At 34.8% G+C, this 23,539-nt stretch overlaps 1 protein-coding gene and 1 pseudogene across 8 annotated transcripts in view; one reads left to right on the top strand and one right to left on the bottom strand.

Annotated features, from left to right (window-relative positions):
• Positions 1-23,539, bottom strand: part of METTL25 (methyltransferase like 25) — a 161,923-nt gene that overhangs the window by 28,500 nt on the left and 109,884 nt on the right. For 7 of the 8 annotated variants that reach the window (XR_006204974.1, XR_006204975.1, XR_006204972.1 and 4 more), the window contains exons 10-12: positions 5,696-5,770; positions 5,069-5,140; positions 3,131-3,239 (exon numbers count right to left, since the gene is read on the bottom strand). Coding sequence is in view for 2 of the 8 variants with exons in the window: in XM_042947259.1 (XP_042803193.1) it covers positions 3,147-3,239; positions 5,069-5,140; positions 5,696-5,770 (240 nt within the window). In the remaining 6 variants the exon portion in view is untranslated. The remainder of the gene's footprint in view (positions 1-3,130; positions 3,240-5,068; positions 5,141-5,695; positions 5,771-23,539) is intronic. The other variant, XR_006204977.1, reaches the window with a different exon arrangement.
• Positions 17,256-21,201, top strand: LOC122223966 (annotated as a pseudogene).

The raw sequence follows: 23,539 nt of genomic DNA, 5'->3' as shown, positions 1-23,539 counted from the left end.
TATATAGTAGTTAGGAACAGTTTATAATAAACTGTTTATCCATTAGCTCAATTTTACTTCTTTTATTGTTCAAATCTTGTATCTTTTTGGTTTTGTTTGCTTTTTCCATAAGATAGAGGGAAACATGAAAATATTCCCAGCATGATTGTAGACTTGTTTCTCCCTGTAGTTAATTTTTGCCTTATATATTTTGTAATTATGGTATTAACTAAATACAAACTTACATTTTCCTGGCAAATTGAAATTCTTTTCATTATAAAGGTTACCCTTTATCCTCCAGAATATTTTTGCCTGAGATTAACTAAAAATCTACTTTGATATTGATAAATATCCTTCCTTTTGATGAGTAATTGCAAATATGCCTTTTCCTTCCTATTACTTTTGAATTTTTTATACCCCTGTTTTAGATGTTTTTTCTAACCAGCAACTTATTGGGCTCTATTTTTTCAATTAGTCATCTTTGTTTTATAATTGAAGCATTTAATGTACATTTAATGGAAGTACCGACATATCTAGGTTTGAGTCTACTATCCTATACTATTTGCTTTACATATGTTTATGTACCAGGAATTAATTGCTTTACGTTGAGAACTACAACCATGTGCATTAATATAACAGAGCTATGGGGTCTAAGAACTGAGACCACCTGTGTCAACATGATTTATTTGTTTGGTAAAGGAAATCTTTGCCCAGGAAAGATAAGGCTGTAAACCAATAAATAACTTCATTGTTTCAGGAAATTCTCATATATTAATTTATATCAGACAATCTGCTCACCTTGGCAAAGAGCTCACTTATCAAGCAACAGTTTACTTATCAGAACTTGCTTCAAGACCCTTGCCTTGCTATTAGATACCAATCATAAAACTTGTCATGAACTTTTCCAAATTGCAGTCTGGTCTCCACCTGAAAAGAGCCACCTTCAAAATGCTGTAAATATCCTCTCCTGACTTTACCTTCAGAGACCCTCAAGGCAGAATCCCCTATTACTACAGACAGTTTTAATAAATTCAGTTTTGCTTTATTAACAGATTGCCTGGAGACATTTTGTGGGAGTTCAATAACATATTTAATCTTTTAATGCTCATAACAACCTTAGAAGTAAATTTTATTCTTATATTCTTTTTACAGATGAGAAACCTGAGGCATACTGAATACTAAAGTGACCTACACAAGGACAGACAATAATTTAACTCATATGAATCTAAACTATGGTACTAATATTACTGAGCCTATCTTCCCTTGAAGTCTTATCAATTTGAAGTTACCATAAAGGATCTCATGTCCTGACCCTCTCAGTCCTATACAATAATTACAGTACTAATTATGGTAATTAGTAATTTTGTTGTCTTTCTTACTAGACTGTGAGCTCTTTGAGAAAAGGGACATATCTTGTTTGTCTCCATGCTGCCAGTGCCTAGCCTAACATCTGACACATGATAAGCATTCAATAAATGTTTCTAAAATGAAAATTAAATGAAACCCACTTTACAAATGAGGCTCTGAGATATTAAGAGTCTTGCTTTAGCTCACTCAGAATGTAACTGTCAGGATTGATGCTCCTGCCAATACATCACCTTCTTTAGCTCAACTGTAAATGAGTTCTCAAAGAGCAGTTTTTATGAGAGGAGAGTCTACAAACATTGCAATGGGGATTCATGTGTATAAAGCTGTAGTCCTGCCAAAATATTATATTTCTTTGTTCTTTTGCTGAAATATTATCATCTCAGTGGGTCATACAAGTTATCTCATGTTGATTAGCTTGAATCACACAAATGTCTCTATTAAAAATGGAAAGCATTAACTGATAAATATAATTTCTGACAATATTTTAAGGCATAGGGAAGTTACTACAAAGTTTCCTTGGTATTGAAACAGTTGGAGTTCACTTTACTAAACAGAGCTTTACACACATGAAGTTTTTTTTTCTTTATTATAATGAGAAAATAATGTTATATAAATATTTAGGCATCAGGGCAAAAGTTCAAAATCTTACATATCTGGGAATGGTGGGTGGGGTGGCAAATGTGAACGTGTGCATGCTCATAAGTGTACAGATGAAACAAGACTGGTAAAATATTGATAATTATTGAAGTTTGTGATGAGTACACGCGATTCGTTAGACTCTACTCTTCATTTCTGAACATATTTGAAATGTTCCATAATAAAAAGCTTAAAAAGTGGCTATTTTCCCCAGTATTGTACTAACTATACAAAGTACCTGATCATCCACATATATAATGGCTGCAAACTTCCTATCACAAAACAGAGCAAAAACTTATTCTTTCCATCTGCGGATAGACTCTAAAGTTTAAGAGAGTAGTTACTTCTTCTGATGGGAGAATTTTATAGTCTTTTGCTGAGCATCAAGGAAGCTTTTTGCCAACTGTCGTATCTTCTGTGTATATTAGAAATCTCAAGATTTCTGCAAATGAAAAGAACCTGTACCACACTGGGCATAGCGCTGGCCTTCTTTCATTCGCTGTTGCTTTTCTCAGACTGGCTTTCTACAGAGCACAAGGTAATTATCTATTTTAGTAAGATAAGTAGCTTCAAGATTCCTTAAAGTGAATCTCACAAGATGCCTATTTCTTTAAGGACACAGAATATCTTCTCATGTAACTTAGATGAAAACACATATGAAGCACTTTTTGTATCTGCCTGGTTCCTGGGTGTTTCTTTCCTTTTTGGATTTTTCCCTCCAGATGACATGGAAAATCCTTCCAAAATCTGGAGGAAAATGAAAGTGATCTTCTGTGCTAATTTTATTATATATACACCTATAACTTTCCTCTGTCCAAAAAGTTTTTAAATCAATAAAAGTCAAAATGTGGTATGTAGCAAGTATTAAGGGTCTCAAACAATAGGGAACAAGGGTCAGATTACAATGTCCTATTGATATAGTAACTCAGGAATGTAGGTCAATACTTTTTAAATATTTTCATGAGTTCTTATTTTATTAATGTATGCTTTGACAATGGAAAAATAGATTATGGTGTTCGGTTGTTAGCTATTATTTTATTGTTTATTTAAAATAGAGCAATGTTTTTTCAAATATTTACATAACACAACATAAATGTTTAGAAGAGCAAAATTAGTGATAGTTTCCACAAACAGATACATCTAATACCTTGCTTCAACTGAAATCATTGCTGCTTCTTCAGAGCAATAATAGCATAACATCTGGGAGATTTCACAGGATCAAACAACTTCACAAGTGCAGACCATGCAATATTTTCCTGCAAATTGATAAGTGATTTAAATACATAGCAATTTGTTGAAGATAAGAATGAAAGATGAGTCAGACTATATATTGTAATATAAAAACAACATAAAAGACAAACTATATAAAAGAAAATTATTCTTTGCTGAATGAAATTAACGTTTACAATTTCACCTACAGGAATTTATGTTGAGGAAATAAAAGATTTACATAAGATAGTGAACTACATGGTTATTCTTTGCTGAAATTGTGAAAGAGTGGAAGTGATAAAAAACAATTGGGCATTACTTAAAGAAATTATTATATGATGAAACATTATTCACCTTCTGTAGTATATTCAATAAGATGAGAAAATTCTGAATAAAATAAATGAAACAGATTAAATTCAAAACTGCACTTGTAATTTGATTCCTTTATCTTATCTTATCATCATCTTATCTTATCTTATGTTAGAGAGCAGGGAGGGGTAAAAGGAGAGGGAGAGAGAATCTTGAGGGCTCTGTCTCTGGACTGTGAGACCATGACCTGAGCCAAGATCATGACCTGAGCTGAAATCAAGAGTCAGACAGCTTAACTGACTGAGTCACCCAGGTGCCCCAGATTCCAATTTTAATTAAAGTAGAAATAATGCGCTCATATATATGTGTGCAACATATACATATTAGAAAGAGGCACTAGAATACAAAACAAAAATTAAGTTAATGCTGAAAGATGGGACTGTTATTTTTAATTTTCTTGTTTATATTCTTCATTTAAAACTTTCTAACATATAAGTGTTATTTTAGAATAAAATATTATTTAATATTATTTAACATTGCTATTTAAAAATATTTTATTAACAATTTAATATTTTATGCTTTATATCATTTCATTGCCAATCTATTAATCTTTGTGCATATTACTTATTTTATTTAATTTATTTTTTTACCATTTACTTATTTTATTTAGGTCACTGGAAATTGCTTTGAAAAGGGAAATAATGAGTACCTAGTAAAACAGGCCCAATTCTGTCACCAATGAAATTGGAAACCAAAGATTTCCAGTGATTTTGAGTTACTTGGTAGCTTAAGAAAGTACACAATTATCCAAATATTTAAAAATTGTCTTTTTTCCATAAAAATATAAATTAGAACAAAAGCAAGCATTTATTAAAATCCATTTGTTCCAAATAGCCTGTTGAAAAGAAGAAAGTAAAATTACCCACTATGATAGAACAAAATTGTTAAAATAAAGGGCTTATGGTGGAAACATGAGGCTGAATCCATGTATGGGTTTAATTTAAATAGTTCACATAACTATTTTGATCATAGCTCAGTGTAAAATCTGCAAAAAAAATTTTCCTTAAAGACAAGCAAAAAACTAGTTGTTTTGGTGCATTCAACATAGATTAAAAAAAACCAAGACTGTGAAGAAGCAAAAGCAATTTTCACTGATCAGAAAGAAATTTTTATACTGCAGATTACATATGTCCAAAATCCAAAAGTGATTTAAAAGGTAAATTTTCATTAAATGAAATATATATATATATAATATCTTTTATGTCTGGCCTTTATTAAATTTAGCTACACAATACGTCATATATGATAGTTGTGTTCACTGCCTACCATACAGTAATTACCATACAATTAAAATAACATAAACTTTATTATAATAGGTTTGCTGAAAACATCTGTTGTACATATGTTTATGTTTAAAAAGAGATGGAATGAATATTTAAACTTGGAAAATGTAATAAGAAAAATTATCTGACTAGCTGTATGCAAAAGAAACTTATCCTAGGTAATAGTGGATCTGTTTACTATATTAAATAAAGATATTAGTTATATATTTTAAAATACAATTTACCTGCTCTTTCAGATAGCAAAGTCGATCCAGAAGAATCAGTGACTCTATACAAGGAGCCAGAACAACTTTCAACTAAAAGAAAGGATAAGATAGGATGGTAGAACTTTAAAAAACAAAACAAAACAAACAAACAAACAAACACAAACTAGCTTAACACTTATGTTCAAGAAAATGCATCTACAGAAATTTATATAGGGCCAAATAAATCTCCAATACCCATTGTATATATTCAGAAAACGAATACTGCAGAGATCAAAAGTTTTTCTTTAATAATAACAGGAATCCAAAGGCAGTGGTACATATGATAGAGAGTTTTCAGAGGTACTAAGAATGAAATTCATTAAAAGGCATGCTGGGGAAATAACTGCATTGAGACAAGTATGTGTTCAAAGAACTCTGAAATTTCTTCTGTGCATTTATGATACATTTTAAGAGAAATCTACCATGTGTTCTCTTTATTACATTACTGACACCTAATATAGTTCTGAAATAGGAAATGGTCCAAAACGGTTTTTCTACAGTAAGAGAAAAACAACATAGATTGGTTGGTCCCACAATAAAATTTAATTGAACCCCATTCAAGTCTGGCAACATATCCAATTTAATATGTTCATTTCTGAGATTTACCATATTAAAAGCTTCCAGCTCATTCATTCTAGGCTTGTACTTCTCGTAGTAGTCCATTATAACTTTTTCTGGCAGCTTCAAGATAAAACAACAAGAAATGTAACAACAGTTTAAAAAAAGTTTTTCCTTATCAAACATTAAAGTAAAACCAACATTAACAATTTAAAACAAATTTGGGTGTGTGAAGAACTCTGATATGAATGAAGCAAGTCAATAAACTAAGTTCTTTCATTAATATCTTCTACACCTATTCAGCATACTGTAAATAAAAACAGCAGTAACATCCTATTAATATTGTTTAATTTCAACAAGTTGATGAAATATTTACTTTGTTTCTATGTTTAGGGTACATAGTAGGAGCTCAATAAACATTTTTTTTGAGTAAAATTAAAAATTTCAAATGATATATCTAAAACTATATATCCTAGAGAATAATTCAAAGGCCACAAAAACCCAGTAAGGACATATGTTCATATTTAGGGTAATTTCCTCTAACATGCACATAACAAATCCATCAACAAGCATTACTTTCTGGTTTTCCTCAAAAAATAGGATACCTATAATACAATGAACCCTTGTGGTTAGCAGGCCACTTTTTATAACATATATGCTTCTGTTCACACCAGTTGAACTTTGTTTACTGAGTCAATTGTATTTGTTTCTAAACTTGTTATGCCAGTTATAGTATTGTAATGATATAAGTAAATATTACATAACTAATGAAATATTAATGCAAAAGGAAAAGTTGTTTCTATAAATTGGATGCCTTTGTGAAAGGATTAATAAAGGAAAGTCACTAGAAGAAATTGCTGTCAAATTACATGTGGTCAAAACAAACGTAAGTCTGGATAAAAAGAGTAAAATATCTGAAAGGATTTGTATTTAGATTTTCTCTGAAAATGTCTACCTGAATTTATTATTTTTTCAAAGTCCCTATTCTTTTTCTTACTGAACTAAATTTCTTTTGAATTTAAAAAGTATAAAAAGGTTAATGGTGAAAAGCAAGGTTTTGTTTCAGTTTCTAGTGCAGCTTTCCAGAAAAGATTTTCCCCTTGGTACAGAACCCAAGCAGATTATACCTCCTTCCCCAACCCTTTTATTTTCAAAAAAATTTTTGTTATTTTTTATTTTTTCATTCTCAGGTTAGTTAACATACAGTGTAGTCTTGGCTTTCAGGAGTAGAACAGTGATTCATCTCTTTCATATGGCACCCAGGGCTCATCCCAAAAAGGGCCCTCCTTAATGCCCGTCACCCATTTAACTTACCCCCTCACTGCAACTCTCAGTTTATTCTCTGTATTCAAGAGCCTCTTATGGTTTGTCTCCTTCTCTGTTTTTATCTTATTTTTACTTCCCCACCACTTTTAAAAATCTTGCCCATCTTTGAATCAAATGAGTACTCCTAAACCAAACTTCTGCAGTAGTGTATATTGGACTGGATCCAGGCCTGCGATTCAAGCCAGGAAAACTCATCTCACAAAATTGTGTGTGTGTTTGAATTACAGCCTTTAGTTAGTCTTCTCTCCAGCCATCTGAGATCAGCAGTTACGGGACAAGTCAGAACTCATCATCTTTTTCTGATCCTGCCTCACCAGCATACTGCTTCCTATAAATATAGTTTTTCAGTGTGATTCCTTGGGTTCTCCAGTATTCTCTGTTTCTCTCTTATGCCAAATTGGGAAGCACAACCCTGGTCATCAATTGCATTTGTCCCAAACTAGGAACTGTTGATTTTGCTCCTCAGAATATTCCAGTCTAGAGAACTGTGTTGTTGGTTTTGTCAGTGATCTGTAACCCTGGGAATTTTCTTTGGTATCTTTCTCCATCCCTCTTTACCTTCATTGTGCTTCATAAAACACATGATTTGAGATTTAGCATGCTTTCTGATTTTGTCAAAGAAGTTGTGTTTTGGTTTTTATTTGTTGCTTTTGTGTGATTCTGAAGAGAAAAGGTGAGAACATCATCTTAACTCTCCTATTTTTTAAAAATGGAAATTGGTTGTTTAAGGGAAACAAAGCTGGACACTGTAGACTGCCTTAGAGGTATGCTTGATGTAAAAAAATTAAGATAGAACTCCAAAGAGTGACCCTATACAAAGCTGTGTGCAAAGACCAAAACAACAAATGGCCTTGTGCTTACACCAAAAGTCTGGTAAGTAAAAGTATATTAATATGTTTTTAAGTGAAAAATTCATTGTTTTAAGTTTTCATCAGTTTTTTCAGTGATACACTCAACTGCCAGTTTCATTACATTAGATCGCAGAGATTATTTGGAAAATTTAAAAAGATATTATCTCATTTAATCCTAACATCAATCTGTAACATACATATTTTCATATCATTTTTTTTTTTTTTTTTTTGGTGTAAAAAGGTGATTTTATTAAAGCACAGGGCAGGACCTGTGGGCAGAAAGAGCTGCCTTCATGATCTCATTTTGTAGATGACATTATTGAGTGTTAAAGTCAGGGAGAGCCTATGTAGGGCCAACGTCCTAGAGATGGAGGAAGGCATCAGAATTGAGTCACTGCCGGGTGCAGATCATACTTCGGCAAGGACATACATAAAAACTTACAAGTTGAAGTGCACATTGAATGGCAGTTGAGAGTACTGATCATGAATTTTATTGCTCCCTGTTGCCCATTCCCTAGACTCCAGAAAAGGAGATTAATATGAGTTAAGCTGTGCAAGAGGGCCCTAGCTCAGAGAGCTAAGTTTTGAGTTTAGGGAGATACCCAGTCTGAAAGAGAAACTGGAGTGAGAGGCTGTAAACAAGTGGTTATGTTCATGTTCAGGTGCTTTAGATTATTTTCCCCACTTTTTAAATAATTTTTGACAGTAATTTTAACTCCAGGATAGCCTTTGTGTTGGACAATACCTGCAAAGGTTTCAAGAGTCAAAGTTGTGGATACAAGTATCTCTTCTTTAATGCTTCAGTAAGATTCATAAGTCCTTGAATTTCTTCTGTCTTTATTTCAAACCTCAATTCTTCAGTCTCCTTTAGAAGTACATTTATTTTGTCTCTTGGCAGGCATGAATTTTCTCTTTATTCTTCCTTACTTGTCTGATTTGGAAAAATGCTAAATGAACATTTTTCTTGTGCTCAATGTCTGCTAATAAGTTATATAAATAGGACCAAAAGAAGTACACAGTCTAGAGTTAGACAGTCTGGATTGGAGTTCTTTCTCCTCAGTTATGTAGATTTGGCCTTAAGAAATGTACTTATCCACTTAACCTGTGTCTCAATTTCCTTATCTATAAAATGAGTATAACAGTATTCATTTCACAAGGTCATTCTTAGTATTCAGTAAGGTGATATAAACAATGCTTTTGGCAGTGTCCGGCACAAAGCAATGGTTCAATAAACATTATCTTTTCTCATATTGTTTTTTTAAATAAACTTATATTTTAAAAGTTTTAGATTTACAGAAAATTTGAAGATAGTATAGAGAGTTCCCATATACCCTATACCATATTTCCTCTATTATTGACACCTTACAATGGGGTTATTTGTTAATGAACCCAATACTGATAGACTGTTGTTAGCTAAAGTCCATTATTTTATTGAGAATTCCTTAGTTTTTGCGGCATCTGCCTGACTCAGTCAGAAGAACATGTGACTCTTGATCTCAGGGTCATGAGCTTGAGGACCACATTGGGTGCAGAGATTACTTAAATAAATAAAAACTTAAAAAAAAAATAATTTCTTAGTTTTCACCTAATGTCTTTTCAGTTCCACCATCCTATCCAGGATATCACATTGGATTTAGTCCTATTGGTTGTGATAGTTTCTCAAACTTGTCTTGTTTTTGATGACCTTGAGAGTTTTGAGGAGTAATGGCTAGACATTTTGTATAATGTTCTTTCACTTGGATTTGCAGATGTTCTTCCTCATAATTAGACTAGGGCTATGGGTTTTTGAGAGGAAGACCACAGAAATAGAGTACCATGTTCCTGACATGTCAAGGATACCGATCAACATAATTTAACATCATTGATATAGACCTTGATTACCCAGATAAGACAGTGTTTGTCAGGTTTTTCCACTCTAAAGTTCCTCTTTTTTCCACTTTTCATACTGCACACTTTGGAAGAAAGTCACTATGTACAGCCTACATTTAAGGAGTGGGGACTTATATTTCATCTCCTTGATGGTGGAGTATCTAAATAGATTACTTGGAATTCCCTTCCATGGGACATTTGTCTCTTCTCTTTATTTATTAAAGTTTTTTTTTTGTTTGTTTTTTAATATAAAGGGGCCCAGGTAAGCAAACATGGACTATACCGCAATTTCATAGAAAGTGGGCTGGATGACTGGATGAGAGATACATGGTTGTTTAGAGATCCTCCCACATTGTACATGATCAAACCTGGGTTAGCAATTAACTTAGTTCTCACCAGGAGATGGTGAGACTGAGGCTGCTGACATATCCATGGCTAGGCCATAACTGGTTCAAGAACTAAGGTAGGTGGATGTGAAGGTGAAGCCCATTAGGCGATCTGCTCAGGGAGCTGGGAAGACAAAGCTAGTGGCAATGAGACTGAATTGGTTCTAACAGTCTTAGATTAACAAAGAAAGTTATTCATGCTATTATTCAAAGGATTAGTGTCACTATGAATCTTTTGTAGTATAATGCAAAGATGACTCAGTATGATTCTTACTTTTAGAAATGATGTGATTATGTACATAACATATTCATAAGCCCTGAAATTTATGGACAATAAGATAGAAGTTTTCTTTTCTTTTTTTTTTAACGTTTATTTATTTTTGAGACAGAAAGAGACAGAGCATGAACAGGGGAGGGGCAGAGAGAGAGGGAGACACAGAATCCAAAACAGGCTCCAGGCTCTGAGCTGTCAGCACAGAGCCCGACGTGGGGCTCGAACTCATGGACTATGAGATCATGACCTGAGCTGAAGTCGGACGATTAACCGACCAAGCCACCCAGGACCCCCAAGATAGAAGTTTTCTTAAAAATAAAGCAAAATGTAATGTATAAAGTTATTTCCATATTCTCTAATGTATACCTGTCCAATAACTAGTTAACGGAAATAAAATTTGAACTTTCTACTATATGAAAGCAGAATCTACATACAAAATATTAACTTCAGCTCATAGTTATTCTAAAAATGATCACTGATACATCATATAATTATTACATATTCTTTCATTTGAATTAAATACGTCATTTACAGATTTTGTACACATCAATAATTCTAATAATTTAAAATAATGTAACATTAAAACATGTTTTCTCCTATATTAAAAGCATATTAGGGGGCGCCTGGATGTCTCGGTCAGTTAAGTGTCCAACTTTTGATATTGGCTCAGGTCATGATCTTGCAGTTTGTGAATTCGAGCTTTGCGTCGGGCTCTGGTCTTACAGGATGGAGCCTGCTTGGAATTCTCTCTCCCTCTCTCTACCCCTACCCCACTCATGCTTTCTCTCTCTCTCAAGATAAATACACTTTAAACTTTCTTTTTAAAAAAGCAGTATTAAAAACTAAGATAATTATCTCTTTTTCTTAAATAAATAAATAAATAAATAAAGTAATATATTTTCCTGTCCTTTAAATGATCATATCCTGTCTTCTACTACTTCCTAGAGCTCTTTGTTGTCTGGGAGACATTTCTGTACCTAAAGCTTCTCTGTGGTTAGCTGGGAGAATAAAGATAGCTTTTATAGGCAATGTGACTGTTCTTATGTAGAATTAGACTTACATTATGTAAGAATGTTCTATTGCATAATGGAAATATCCCTTTATTTTCTGCACATTTGGCTTGGTCTTTGCATATATTATTGACATATTGTTTTTGATCTTAATTTAAAGGAAGTATAACTGTTAAATCTTGTTTTTTATCTACCCCCAAGTGTAATTGCTACAAATAAGTACAATCATTAGTTGTAGGGAACTTTATTATTAATAAGAGTATCCTCATTTTCAAGGATAATTTGAGGTGGTTTACACTATGAAGCATAAAAACATATCAATAGTAGGGCCATTAAAGAAAGGATAAACTCTTAAGGGTGTACAATTCAAAGGAGAAAACCATGATACCAAATAACCTAATTAAGGACAGTTGCTGGAATCAAGCATAAATGTAAACTGGAGCCTCCTGATAGCTAAAGCAAAAAATTAGTTGAGTGTTCTTTGGAGGAGACTGTCATATCATGAAAACCTACAAAAATTATTATATAGATTGTTTTATAACAAGACCTACATAAATGAAAAGGCTTCTAAATACTGTCTTTATTGAATGTCCAAAAATATCCTCATTGAATCAAATATATTAAGACTGAATGCCCCTAAAACCTAAGCCCCATGGGTTTCTGCCCAATCACTGCTTGGGGAAAGAGTCACGGGCTGCAACTTATGTATAAATCTTCCTGCAAGTACAGTTTCCCCTCTTCTACCTCAATCACCTTATTGGATTTAGGGTGTTTGTTTATAAAAATTCTTTTTTTAAAATTTAATGTTTATTTTTGAAAGAGAGAGAGAGAGGAGACCGTGAGCAGGAGAAGGGCAGAGAGAGAGGGAGACCCAGAATCTGAAGCAGGCTCCAGGCTCTGAGCTGTCAGCACTGAGCCCAACATGGGGCTCAAACTCACAAACTATGAGATCATGACCTGAGCTGAAGTCGGATGCTTAACTGACTGAGCCACCCAGGCACCCCTGTTCATAAAAATTCTATCCAAACAGCTATGAAAGAGATCAAATGAGTCAACTAGATCTTCTTTATCTTGGTCACGGGGAGGGTAATGCAGAGAGGGGAAGTAATGAAAGCTAAGTCATGAATAAACTTATCAATAAGCAAAAATCTCAGAGGAAAAATTATCTAGAACAAAGAGTGAAATTGTTGTTAGTTCAGGAGCTCATCATAATCGTAAAGGATTAAAAAATATATTGCTCAGAAAATAACAGTAACTCAGTCACTATGGCAGTTTTGAATCTTGCTCTCATTAACAAATACATTCTGATGAGACTAGGCTGTACTTCTGGTTTTGGTTTTTGTCAAGCCAAGAGATCCCAATCTTTCTTTTAAGTATATGTATTTCTGGAATAGAGTCCCACAGATTGAGAAAACCTGAGTACATCTTTACTTCTTGCAATCAAATGACCACTTATGTTCCTTCTTAAAACTATAATAAAAGCAAACTACTTAATCATAATTCTGATAATGCATCCCTATAGAGATGAACTACTGTAGGCATAGGGATGTAAACAGGGGAATATAGTTCTTTAATGATTTATGACAACATGTATGGATCTAGAGTGTATTACACTAAGTGAAATAAGTCAGACTGAAAAAGAAAAATACCATGTGATTTTACCCATATGTGGAATCTAAAAAAACAATTGGATAAACACACAAAACGCAGAATCAGACCTATAAAATATAGAGAACTGATGGTTGCCAGAGGGGATGGGGGAATGGGCAAAACAGGTAAAGAGAAGTGGGAGATACAGGCTTCCAGTTACGGCATGAAGTCCCTGGAATAGGGGCGCCTGGGTAGCTCAGTTGGTTAAGCGTCCAACTCTTGATCTTGGCTCAGGTCATGGTCTCATGGTTTGTGAGTCTGAGTTCCACATCAGGCTCTGCACTAATAGTGCTGAGCCTGCTTGGATTCTCTCCCTCTCTCTCTGCCCTCCCCTGCTCGTGAGCTCTCTCTCTCTCTCTCAAAAAAAAAAAAAAAATAATGATAAACTTAAAACAATAGAAATAAATTAAAAAAAGAAGTCACTGGAATAAAAGGCACAGTATAAGGAACGTAGTCAATGATGACAAGTGGCAGCTACACCTGTAGTGAACATAGCACAATGTATAAAGAAGTTGAATCACTATGTTGTACATTTGAGAGTGAGATCACATTGTGTGTCAATGATACTCAAATAAAAAATAACACAACAAGAGATGGGGCTGGGGAATCTAGAATTTGCATGGATAGTGTGTGCAATAAAAGTAAGGAGTGGTTTCCTGTCTCATATTTAGGTCTTTCAAAACCTTCTAAATCCTACATGAGAAAACAAGCAGCAATCTCTTTGATCTCAGTCACAGCAACTTCTTACTTGACATGTCTCTGAAGGCAAGGGAAACAAAAGCAAAAATGCACTTTTGGGACCTCATCAAGATAAAAAGCTTCTGCACAGCCAAGGAAACAATCAACAAAACTAAAAGGCAACCGACAGAATGGGAGAAGATATTTGAAAATGATATATCAGATAAAGGGTTAGTATCCAAAATCTATAAAGAAAGAACTTTATACCCAAACTCAATACCCAAAAAACCAGACAATCCAGTGAAGAAATGGGCAGAAGACATGAAAAGACACTTTTTCCGGAGAAGATATCCAGATGGCCAACACACACATGAAAAGATGCTCAATATCCCTCATCATTAGGGAAATACAAATCAAAACCACAATGAGATACCACCTCACACCAGTCAGAATGGCTAAAATTAATAACTCAGGAAACAACAGATGTTGGCGATGATGTGGAGAAAGGGGAACCCTATTGCACTGTTGGCGGGAATGCAAACTGGTGAAGCCACTCTGGAAAACAGTGTGGAGGTTCCTCAAAAAATTAAAAATAGAACTACCATACGATGCAGCAATAGCACTACTAGGAATTTATCCAAAGGATACAAAAATGCGGATTCAAAGGGGCACATGTACCTCAATGTTTATAACAGCACTATCAACAATAGCTAAGTTATGGCAAGAGTCTAAATGTCCATCAACTGATGAATGGATAAAGAAGTTGTGGTATATATATATATATATATATATATATATATATATAATGTAACAGTACTCAGTGATGAAAAAGAATGAAATCTTGACATTTGCAAAAACATGGATGGAACTGGAGGGTATTATGCTATGCGAAATAAGTGAGTCAGAGAAAGATATCACATGATTTCACTCATATGTGGAATTTGAGAAACAACAGATGATCATAGGGGAAGGGAAGGAAAAATACGATAAAAACAGAGAGGGAGACAAACCATAAAAGACTTTTAAATACAGAAAACTGAGGACTGATGGGGGTGGAGGGTGGGGTAAGTAGGTGACAGGCATTAAGGAGGGCACTTGTTGGGATGAACAGTGGGTGTTATATGTAAGCGATGAAATCACTCACTGGGTTCTACTCCTAAAGCCAAGACAACACTGTATCTTAACTATCTTGAGAATAAAAATAATAATAAAATACAATAAAATGGAATAAAATGAAATAAAATAAAATAAAATAACAAAATAAAATAAAATAAAATAAAATAAAATAAAAAGGAGGGAGTGGGTTTAGTAGACAGTCATTTGCTGTTACTGAGGCAAGACCAAGAAATCATGGGACATTCATGAGATACCACAGGTAATTCAAGTGCAGCTGTTGGGGGATTCAAAGTCACATTCTGAAGTGATGAGGCTTAACTCAGATAAAATTAGAAGGCATAATAGGTAAGGGTTGGGGTTTTATCATTAAGAATTAGAACATTCTTAGAACCCAAAAAACATAATAGACAAGTAGCATGATCTCTCGCTCATGAGCAGGAAAAAAACCCCCAAAACATTAAACACTGAACAAAGGGGAAAACTAGAAATTTGAAGCCTGAAGATGAAGCTGTGTTGGAAGATAGTGATGACATCAGGGCACTAGGGGCAAAGGCAAGGATTTGAGTAGTGTTCTGGACAAATCCTTCCTTTTGGTTTTATTTGCTGCCATTAGACTTCTGAGGCCCCATAACATGTCAGGATTCACATTTGGAAAAAGCTCATGCACTTTCTGATTTCTAAACAGGACTCTTTAAAGCTCCCCAAACTCATTAGTGCTTACCTGACTGCATGAAAGGAACCACCCATGTGCCTATAAGCAGGGCCAAAATTTTCCTAAGGAGGCAGTATTTGAGCTGCTCAAGCACTTGAACAAAGTACACAGTTAAAGCCCTAGAATCCTGTCACATACAACATCAATGTATACTGCTAGATATAATACACAGACAAATGACATTCTTGCAAGGAAATGAATTCTTCAGGACTCTTAGGTCCTGGTATGAGAGATAAGCACTACTGAGCTTCTAGAAAGAGGAATAATTTACAACATAGTTCCCAGAAAAGTGATCTTCAAATCACTATCCTATGATTTTTCTTTTTCTCCCAAAGTGCACTGAAATTTTGGAATAACCTTCCAATTAATTTTGTTCTGAGTTTTTCCCTTCTTTCCTTCCTTCCTTATTATTATTATTATTATTATTATTATTATTATTATTATTATTTTAAAAAGCCACAGTTTACTAAATAAAATGAGCATCCATGAACTGGAAGAACTTGGCATATAAAATGATTATACAACAAACTTTACTCTGTGGTAATTTTGACTACTGACAATTCTATATAAACAAATAGTAAAGAGATGGTCTGCCATGACACTTAAGAAAAGTATTATTAAAATGGGATCCTTCACACCTATTTTCTAATAGGAAAAATATCAAGTTCATTAAGGTATGAATTCTAACGTAGAGCACTTTTCTACAAAGAAGCATTAGAAAAGATGATCTGAAGATAAACTATACTGATATTTTATGTGCTTACTGTACTGTTTTCCTAAAATGTAGAATTATAATTATAAAATGTGAACAATGATTAATATTTTATGCAAGGCAAGAGGATGGATTGATTGGTAAGTGAGGAATCTGCCCAAATGTGGCTTTTGACAGCTGGCGGCTGGCAGCTTTGGCAGGCGAGTCACAGTCAGCAGGGGTCAAGGTTAGTGGCAGCACAAAATACACTTGTATGAGACTGATAGGCAGGCCTAGGCTGGGCCACAGCATCTCTGAGGACAGCATCTGGTAAAGGCCTCTAAAAAGACCTGAAACAATTTCTGTCCTTTCCCAGAAGAAGTTTATCTTCTCTAATTGGCTCCTACCCTTCTCAGTATTAATACAGGCTATATTTTTAATTCTCCAAAACCTTTTGTTGTATTTACTTTGTGTAAGGTTCATTTCCTTTGGGTTTGGTGGATTTGGGTTTCCAATTTTTTTTTTAATTAAAGCTGCAGAAAGTGCAACGAACATCTATATACCTATTACTTAAATTCACTAATCATTACTATTTTGCCATATTTGTTTTAACCATCCATTTATTATTATTATTATTATTATTGCTGATCCATTTGAAAGTAAATTACAGATGTCATGACCCTTCACCCCTAAATGCTTCAGCAAGTAGATCCTAGGAATAAGATATGCTCTTACATAACTAGAATAATCAAATTCATTAATTCAACATTGATCCAATATTGGTGTCTATTACATATTCTATATTAAAATTTTACCATTTGTCCTAATAATCCTTTTATGGACTCTCCTACCACTCCACCTTTTTAAGAATCCCATCTGGGATAGGACATTGTATCTCTACTCCCATTTAATCTGGAACAGTTCCTCAAGTCTTGTCTTTTATGAAATTGATATATATAGTTTTTAATTGGAGAATAATTGACATACAATATGGTATTAGTTTCAGGTGTACAACATACTAATTTAACATTTATACACATTAAAAATGGTTACCACAGTAAGTCCACTTACCATCTGTCACCATACAAAGCTGTTATAGTAATATTGACTACATTCCCTATGCTATATGTTACATCCTTGAGTCTTATTTATTTTATAACTAGAAAATTGCACCTCTTAATTTCCTTCAACTAGTTTGTGCATCCCCTGCTCCCTTTCCCTCTGGCAACTGCCAATTTGTTTTCTGTATCTCTGAATCTGTTTCTGTTTTTGTTTTCTTTGTTTTTTAGATTCCACATATAAGTGAAATCATAAGGTATTTATCTTTCTCTGACTTATTTTACTTAACATAATACTCTCTAGATCATTCATGTTGTAAATGGCAAGATTTCATTCTCTTTTATGGCTGAATGATACACACACACACACACACACACCACACACACACACACCCCATATCTTCTGTATCCATTCATCTCTTTATGGACATTTAGGTTATTTTTACATCTTCGCTACTATAAATAATGCCAAGAGGAACAGCGGTGTGTACATCTTTTTGAATTCATGTTTTTGTTTTTTTCTTTTTCCAGATAAATACCTAGCAGTGGAATTGCTGGATTGTATGGTAGTTCTATTTTTAATTTTTTGAGGAAACTCCATATTGTTTTCCAGAGTGTCTGCACCAGTTTACATTCCTAACAACAGTGCATGAGGCTTCCCTTTTCTACACCTCCTCACCAATACTTTTTATTTCTTGTGTTTTTGATATTACTTATTTTGACAGGTATGAGGTGATATTTCCTTGTGGTTTTAATTTGTATTTCCCTGATGGTTAGTGACATCGAGCATCATTTTATGTGACTATTGGCCATCAGTATGTTTTCTTTGAAAAAAATCTGTTCAGGCCCTCTGCCCATTTTTTAATCAGTTTTTTTTTTTTATATTGAGCTGTATGAGTTCTTTATATATTTTGGATGTTAACTCCTTACCAGATATATCATTTGTGAGTATCTTTTCCCATTCAGTAGGGTGCCTTTTCCTTGATGGTTCATGGTTTCCTTTACTATCTGATACGGACATATTTTGAAAAGTCTAGTTGTCTGAGTGTTTTCTCATGAGTAGATTCAAGTTATTCATTTTTGGCAAGAATATTACATAAGTGATGCTGTATCCTTTCCAATGCATCGCCTGATGAGTTTGTTCATTATTGGTGATGCTAACTTTGAAGGTTTATCTACTTTTTGAAATGAATAAAAAATCTGTGGGAGGTAATGTGAGTCTGTGTAAATATCCTGTTCCCCCATAAACATTTTACCCAATGGCTTTAATGCCTTGATGATTCTCCTGTGAATCAATTATTACCATGGTGGTTGCAAAAAGCAGCCAGGATTTACTTATGGGCATAATGCACATGTCAAAGCAGTTCAATATCACTTAGAGACATATTACAACATGGAAGAGCTCATGAGCTCCCTACATTTGTTGTTGGCTTTCCTATGGAACAATTCCTGTCCTCTCACCTGTATTTAAACCACCTGGTGATTATTCTTACCTTGGATTAATCTCTGATTTAACACCCAAAAATAAGTTTACCTGGCCTCTCCACATGTGCTCACTCCTATAGCCTCATCTCTCACTTCTGCCTCTCCTGCTTGCTTTGTGCTCCAGCACTGCTGAGTTCAGAATCAGGTTTCTCACATCTGTGTATTTTTGAAGAAGCATACCCACCCCTGCATACCTACAATTAATTCATTGCTCCCTACCTTCACACCTTGTCTGCTTGATGAACTCCTCTGCATCCTTTAAGACCAAGCTAAGGTACCACATGTTGTTCGTGAAATCTACACAGGCAGAGTGAGTCACTCCTTTCTCTATGCCTCCACACTAGTTTATACATGTGTCTATTGTTGTAGGTTCATGCTATATTGTAATTGTTTTCTTTTTTTTTAATGTTTATTTATTTTTGAAAGAGTGTAAGCGGGGGAAGGGCAGAGAGAGGGGGACAGAGGATCCCAAGAGGTCTCTGAGCTGACAGCAGTGAGCCCAATGTGGGGCTTGAACTCACAAACCATGAGATCATGACCTGAGTTGAAGTTGGAGGCTCAACTGACAGAGCCACCCAATCGCCCCATAATTATTTTCTTTTTAAAAGGGTTATATTTTAATTATCTTTGTAGCCCCAGAGTTTACACTGTTTTTGACACATTGGAGATTTTTCAAAATAAATGGTTTTTGATGAATAACTAAATGACTTTGGTCTCAAAAGTTTTCCTTTTGCTGACCCATTGTGGAAACATATGTAAGAATATTTTTCTAAATTATCCTTTATTGCCCTTTGCCATCTTAGAGGGGCACCTGGGTGACTCAGCTGGTTAAATGTCAGACTCTTGATTTAGGTTTAGGTCATGATCTCACAGTTCATGGGTTCAAGCCCCACGATGGGCTCTGTGCTGACAGCTCAGGGCCTGGAGCCTGCTTCAGATTCTCTCTCTCTCTCTCTCTCTCTCTCTCTCTCTCTGAGCCTCCCCCACTCACAGTCTGTATCTCTCTCTCTCAAAAATAAACATTAAAAAAAATTAAAAAAAAAAAGAAGGGTAGCCTCAAGGCTAAAATGCCAAAGAAGGGGAAGCCCCACTACAGCCAAAACCCTGCCCTGGTCAGAGGAATTGGCAGATATTCTTGATCGGCTGTGTATTCCGGAAAGGCCATGTATAAGAGGAAGTATTCAGCAGCTAAATCCAAGGTTGAGAAGAAAAAGGAGAAGACTCTTCCTACTGTCAGAAAACTAGTTGGTGGTGACAAGAATGGTAGTACCCAAGTAGTTAAGTGTTGTAAAATGCCTAGGTATTATCCTACAGAAGATGTGCCTTGAAAGCTGTTGAGCCATGGCAAAAAAATCTTTCAGGTAGCTAGTGAGAAAACTGCGAGGTAGCATCACTCCTGGAACCATTTTAATCATCCTCACTGGGTACCACACAGGCAAGAGGGTAGTTTTCGTTAAGCAAATGAGCAGTGGTTTGCCACTTGTGACTTGACCTCTGGCCCTCCATCGAGTTCCTCTGCATAGAACACACCTGACATCTGTCATCGCCACCTCCACCAAAACTGATATCAGCAGTATGAAAACCCAAAACATCTCACTGATGTTTACTTCTAGTTTACTTCTAGAAGAAGAAGCTGTGTAAACTCAGACACCAGGAAGGTGAGATCTTCAACACAGAGAAGGAGAAATATGAGATTACACAGCAGTGCAAGGTTGATCAGAAAGCTGTGGACTTGCAAAGTCTGCCAAAAATCAAAGCTGTTCCTCAGCTTCAGGGCTATCTCCACTCTGTGTTTTCTCCCAGGAATGGAGTTTGTCCTTACACACTGCTGTTCTAAATTTCTCAAAAAGAACTTAATAATTTATCCATTAAAAAATACACAAATTACCCTTTATTTACTTCCATTAAGGTTCTAGCTTAGTAGTTTTCAACTCTGCCCATTCAACACTACACCATCCCCATCAAATCATCAGTTTTTATTGTCTTTTTTTCCACTTTTCAGTATCTGAAGTTAACTTCATTTATTTTTGTACTCATTATATAACACACAAACTCTAGAACATTATAAGCTCCTTTTATTTCTCTCTTCTCATAAACAAATACTCCAGTTTATTCCTTGTCTAGCAAATGATACCAGTACTGATGCTTTTGAAATCCAAAAGATACAGTGTGTGTGTGCAATTGTGCATTTGTGTGCATGCAATATAAGCTGGGGGAGAGAGACAGGAAGGCAGAAAAGTAATGTCAATTGACAAAAGAAGGCAAAATGCTATGGACCATGAAGAAATCAAGAAAACTTAAAGACAATTTTGAGGGGTGTCTGGGTGGCTCAGTCGGTTAAGTGTCGACTTCAGCTTAGATCATGGTCTTGCGATTCATGAGTATGAGTCCTGTGTTAGACTCTGTACTGATAGCTCGGAGCCTGGAGCCTGCTTTGGATTCTGTGTCTCCTCTCTCTCTGTCCCTCCCCACCCCTTCTTTCTTTTCTTTCTTTCTTTCTTTCTTTCTTTCTTTCTTTCTTTCTTTCTCTCTCTCTCAAAAATAAACATTAAAAAAAAAGACAATTTTGAAATTTTCTGAAATTTGGTGAGACGCCCAAGTTTGGTACAGAAGATAAAGTTTGAGAATACCTAATCTTTTTAAGATTTAGGTAAAGCTAATCATTAGGATGTTAATATTTTAGACGTTTTAAAGTCCTATTAAAATACTTCTTTTATAAAGAAGTAATTGAACGCTACAAGAAATTTACTGTAATGTTTCATTCTAAGAAATTCATTAATTATAAACAGTAGACTTACTGTAGCTGATGTTCTGCCACAATTTACGGTTTTGAGTAGTTACAGAGTTAGGCTTAACTTTACTATGGAATCTAAACACTCTGCTTAAATAGACCTATATTTTATACTGGGCTGAAGTTATATCACCTATAAGTGATTAGAGTGAAACAAAATGAAAGATCAAGGCGGGGGGACTGTTTTGAATAAAACGTGTTCAAAATATAAGAACAGAATCATTGCTTCTTCCCTACTTTCCTTCACGTTTCTCGGTGTAACATCTAAAATGCATTAAAAAAATATATGGGGTTTATAATAGAAATGTTAGATGACTGCAAATTGAATCACTAAGACGACAAATGCTCGGACACAGTGGACCTCAATGGGGGTGGTGAGAAGTGAGGATTTTGCACCGCCCCCCCCACGCCTCCCCCCCCCCCCCCCCCCCCCCCCCCCGGTAATTTTTGGCAATGAATGTCTAGAGACTCTTTATACCATTAGGGTTCTACCACTGACATTTAATGAGTAGAGGTCAGGGATGCTGCTAGACATCCTTCAAGGCACAGGACAGCCCCCCACAACAAAGACTTACCCGAATGTCAGTAGTGCTGCCAAATCCTGCTCTAAGAAAATGCCAATGCGGTCTCTCACAACTGACTATCGGAATTATGGGCTAAGCTTTTAAGCTGTGTATGAGCCACCTACATATCCAGCATATGCAGCTTTGGTCTTCTTTGAAATGATAATTTGTCTGGGAATGTTTTCTGTTTACTTCCATACATTTAACATGATTTCTTATAACTAAAAATGTATCCAGAGCATGTTAAAAAATATTTTCTACACACTTTACTTGCTTACATAGTTTTGAATATGAAGAGATTTGCTTTAAAAGTTTAGAAAAACATCAATGCATTCACACTTCCAATTATATATATATAAGTTTATCAATAAATTATTAGATATTATGGTATATTTAATATCTTAAACTTTTTTTTTTTACTTTCTTTTAAATTTTGAGAGAGAGAGAGACAGCAGGGGAGAGGGGGAGACGAAGAGAGAGAGTCGTAAGCAGACTCCACACCCAGTGCGGAGCCAACATAGGGCTCAATCCCACAACTGTGAGATCATGACCTGAGTCGAGATCAAGAGTCGGACACTTAACCTACTGAGCCATCCTGGCCCCCCTTAATTTTTTAAACTTAAATTGTTTTGATACTTTTCAGTGCTTAGACTCTCATGTGAAAATTCATTTCATTTTTAAAATGAAACCATACACAAATCTCTTTTCATTGTGCTTACTGTCAAAACTTTAATTTGAGCATCGATACTTGATTATGTGGGAGAAAAATAATAGGAATTTGTACTGGGTCAAAAACCTAATTTTGGTTTATCCTTTCCAACTAGTCTGATCTGACAGATACAACTTTCTCATTCCTCTTGCTTAAAATTAAAATCAACCTCCCACCCACAAAACATGTACTCATCTATTTGCTTCCTTTCACCAGTGTATCCTTTTAAATACCTTACTGTTTTGCTCTATACCTTCTTCCGTCTAAGTCCTCCAGCTTGGGTTTCTTGTTCCTTTTCATCTTCCAACCCATTTTATCTGATATATTTGTTCTTAATGAGCTTAAATAGTTTTAGGAGAAAATCAGTGGGACACTATTATTGCCTTTATTAACTAATACAAGGAATAATTTAAGACTGATTTTACATGGTGATACTTATCTACATTAGTCTTTGTTTCTTTTGTTTTTACTTTCATTTCTCAGTATAGTGGCGGTTAACACTTGAGGTTTTGACGTTAGCTGAATCTGTGTTCAAGTTCCACCTCCACTAATTGCTTTGACTCTGGCAAAATGACTTCTCTTTTTTGACACCTCTCTTTCTAGATCTTTACATTCGTAATAATTATAGCATCTACCATAAGTGTTTTTATGAAAAGTAAATGAGATAATGTTGTGATGTTCTTAGCATAATAACTACCACATAACAAGTGCTTAGTAACTATT

Source organism: Panthera leo, chromosome B4 (assembly GCF_018350215.1).
Source record: "Panthera leo isolate Ple1 chromosome B4, P.leo_Ple1_pat1.1, whole genome shotgun sequence".
NCBI lineage: Eukaryota > Metazoa > Chordata > Mammalia > Carnivora > Felidae > Panthera > Panthera leo.
The sequence above is the reverse complement of the archived record's forward strand: the minus strand, read 5'-3'. Positions and strand labels throughout refer to the sequence as shown.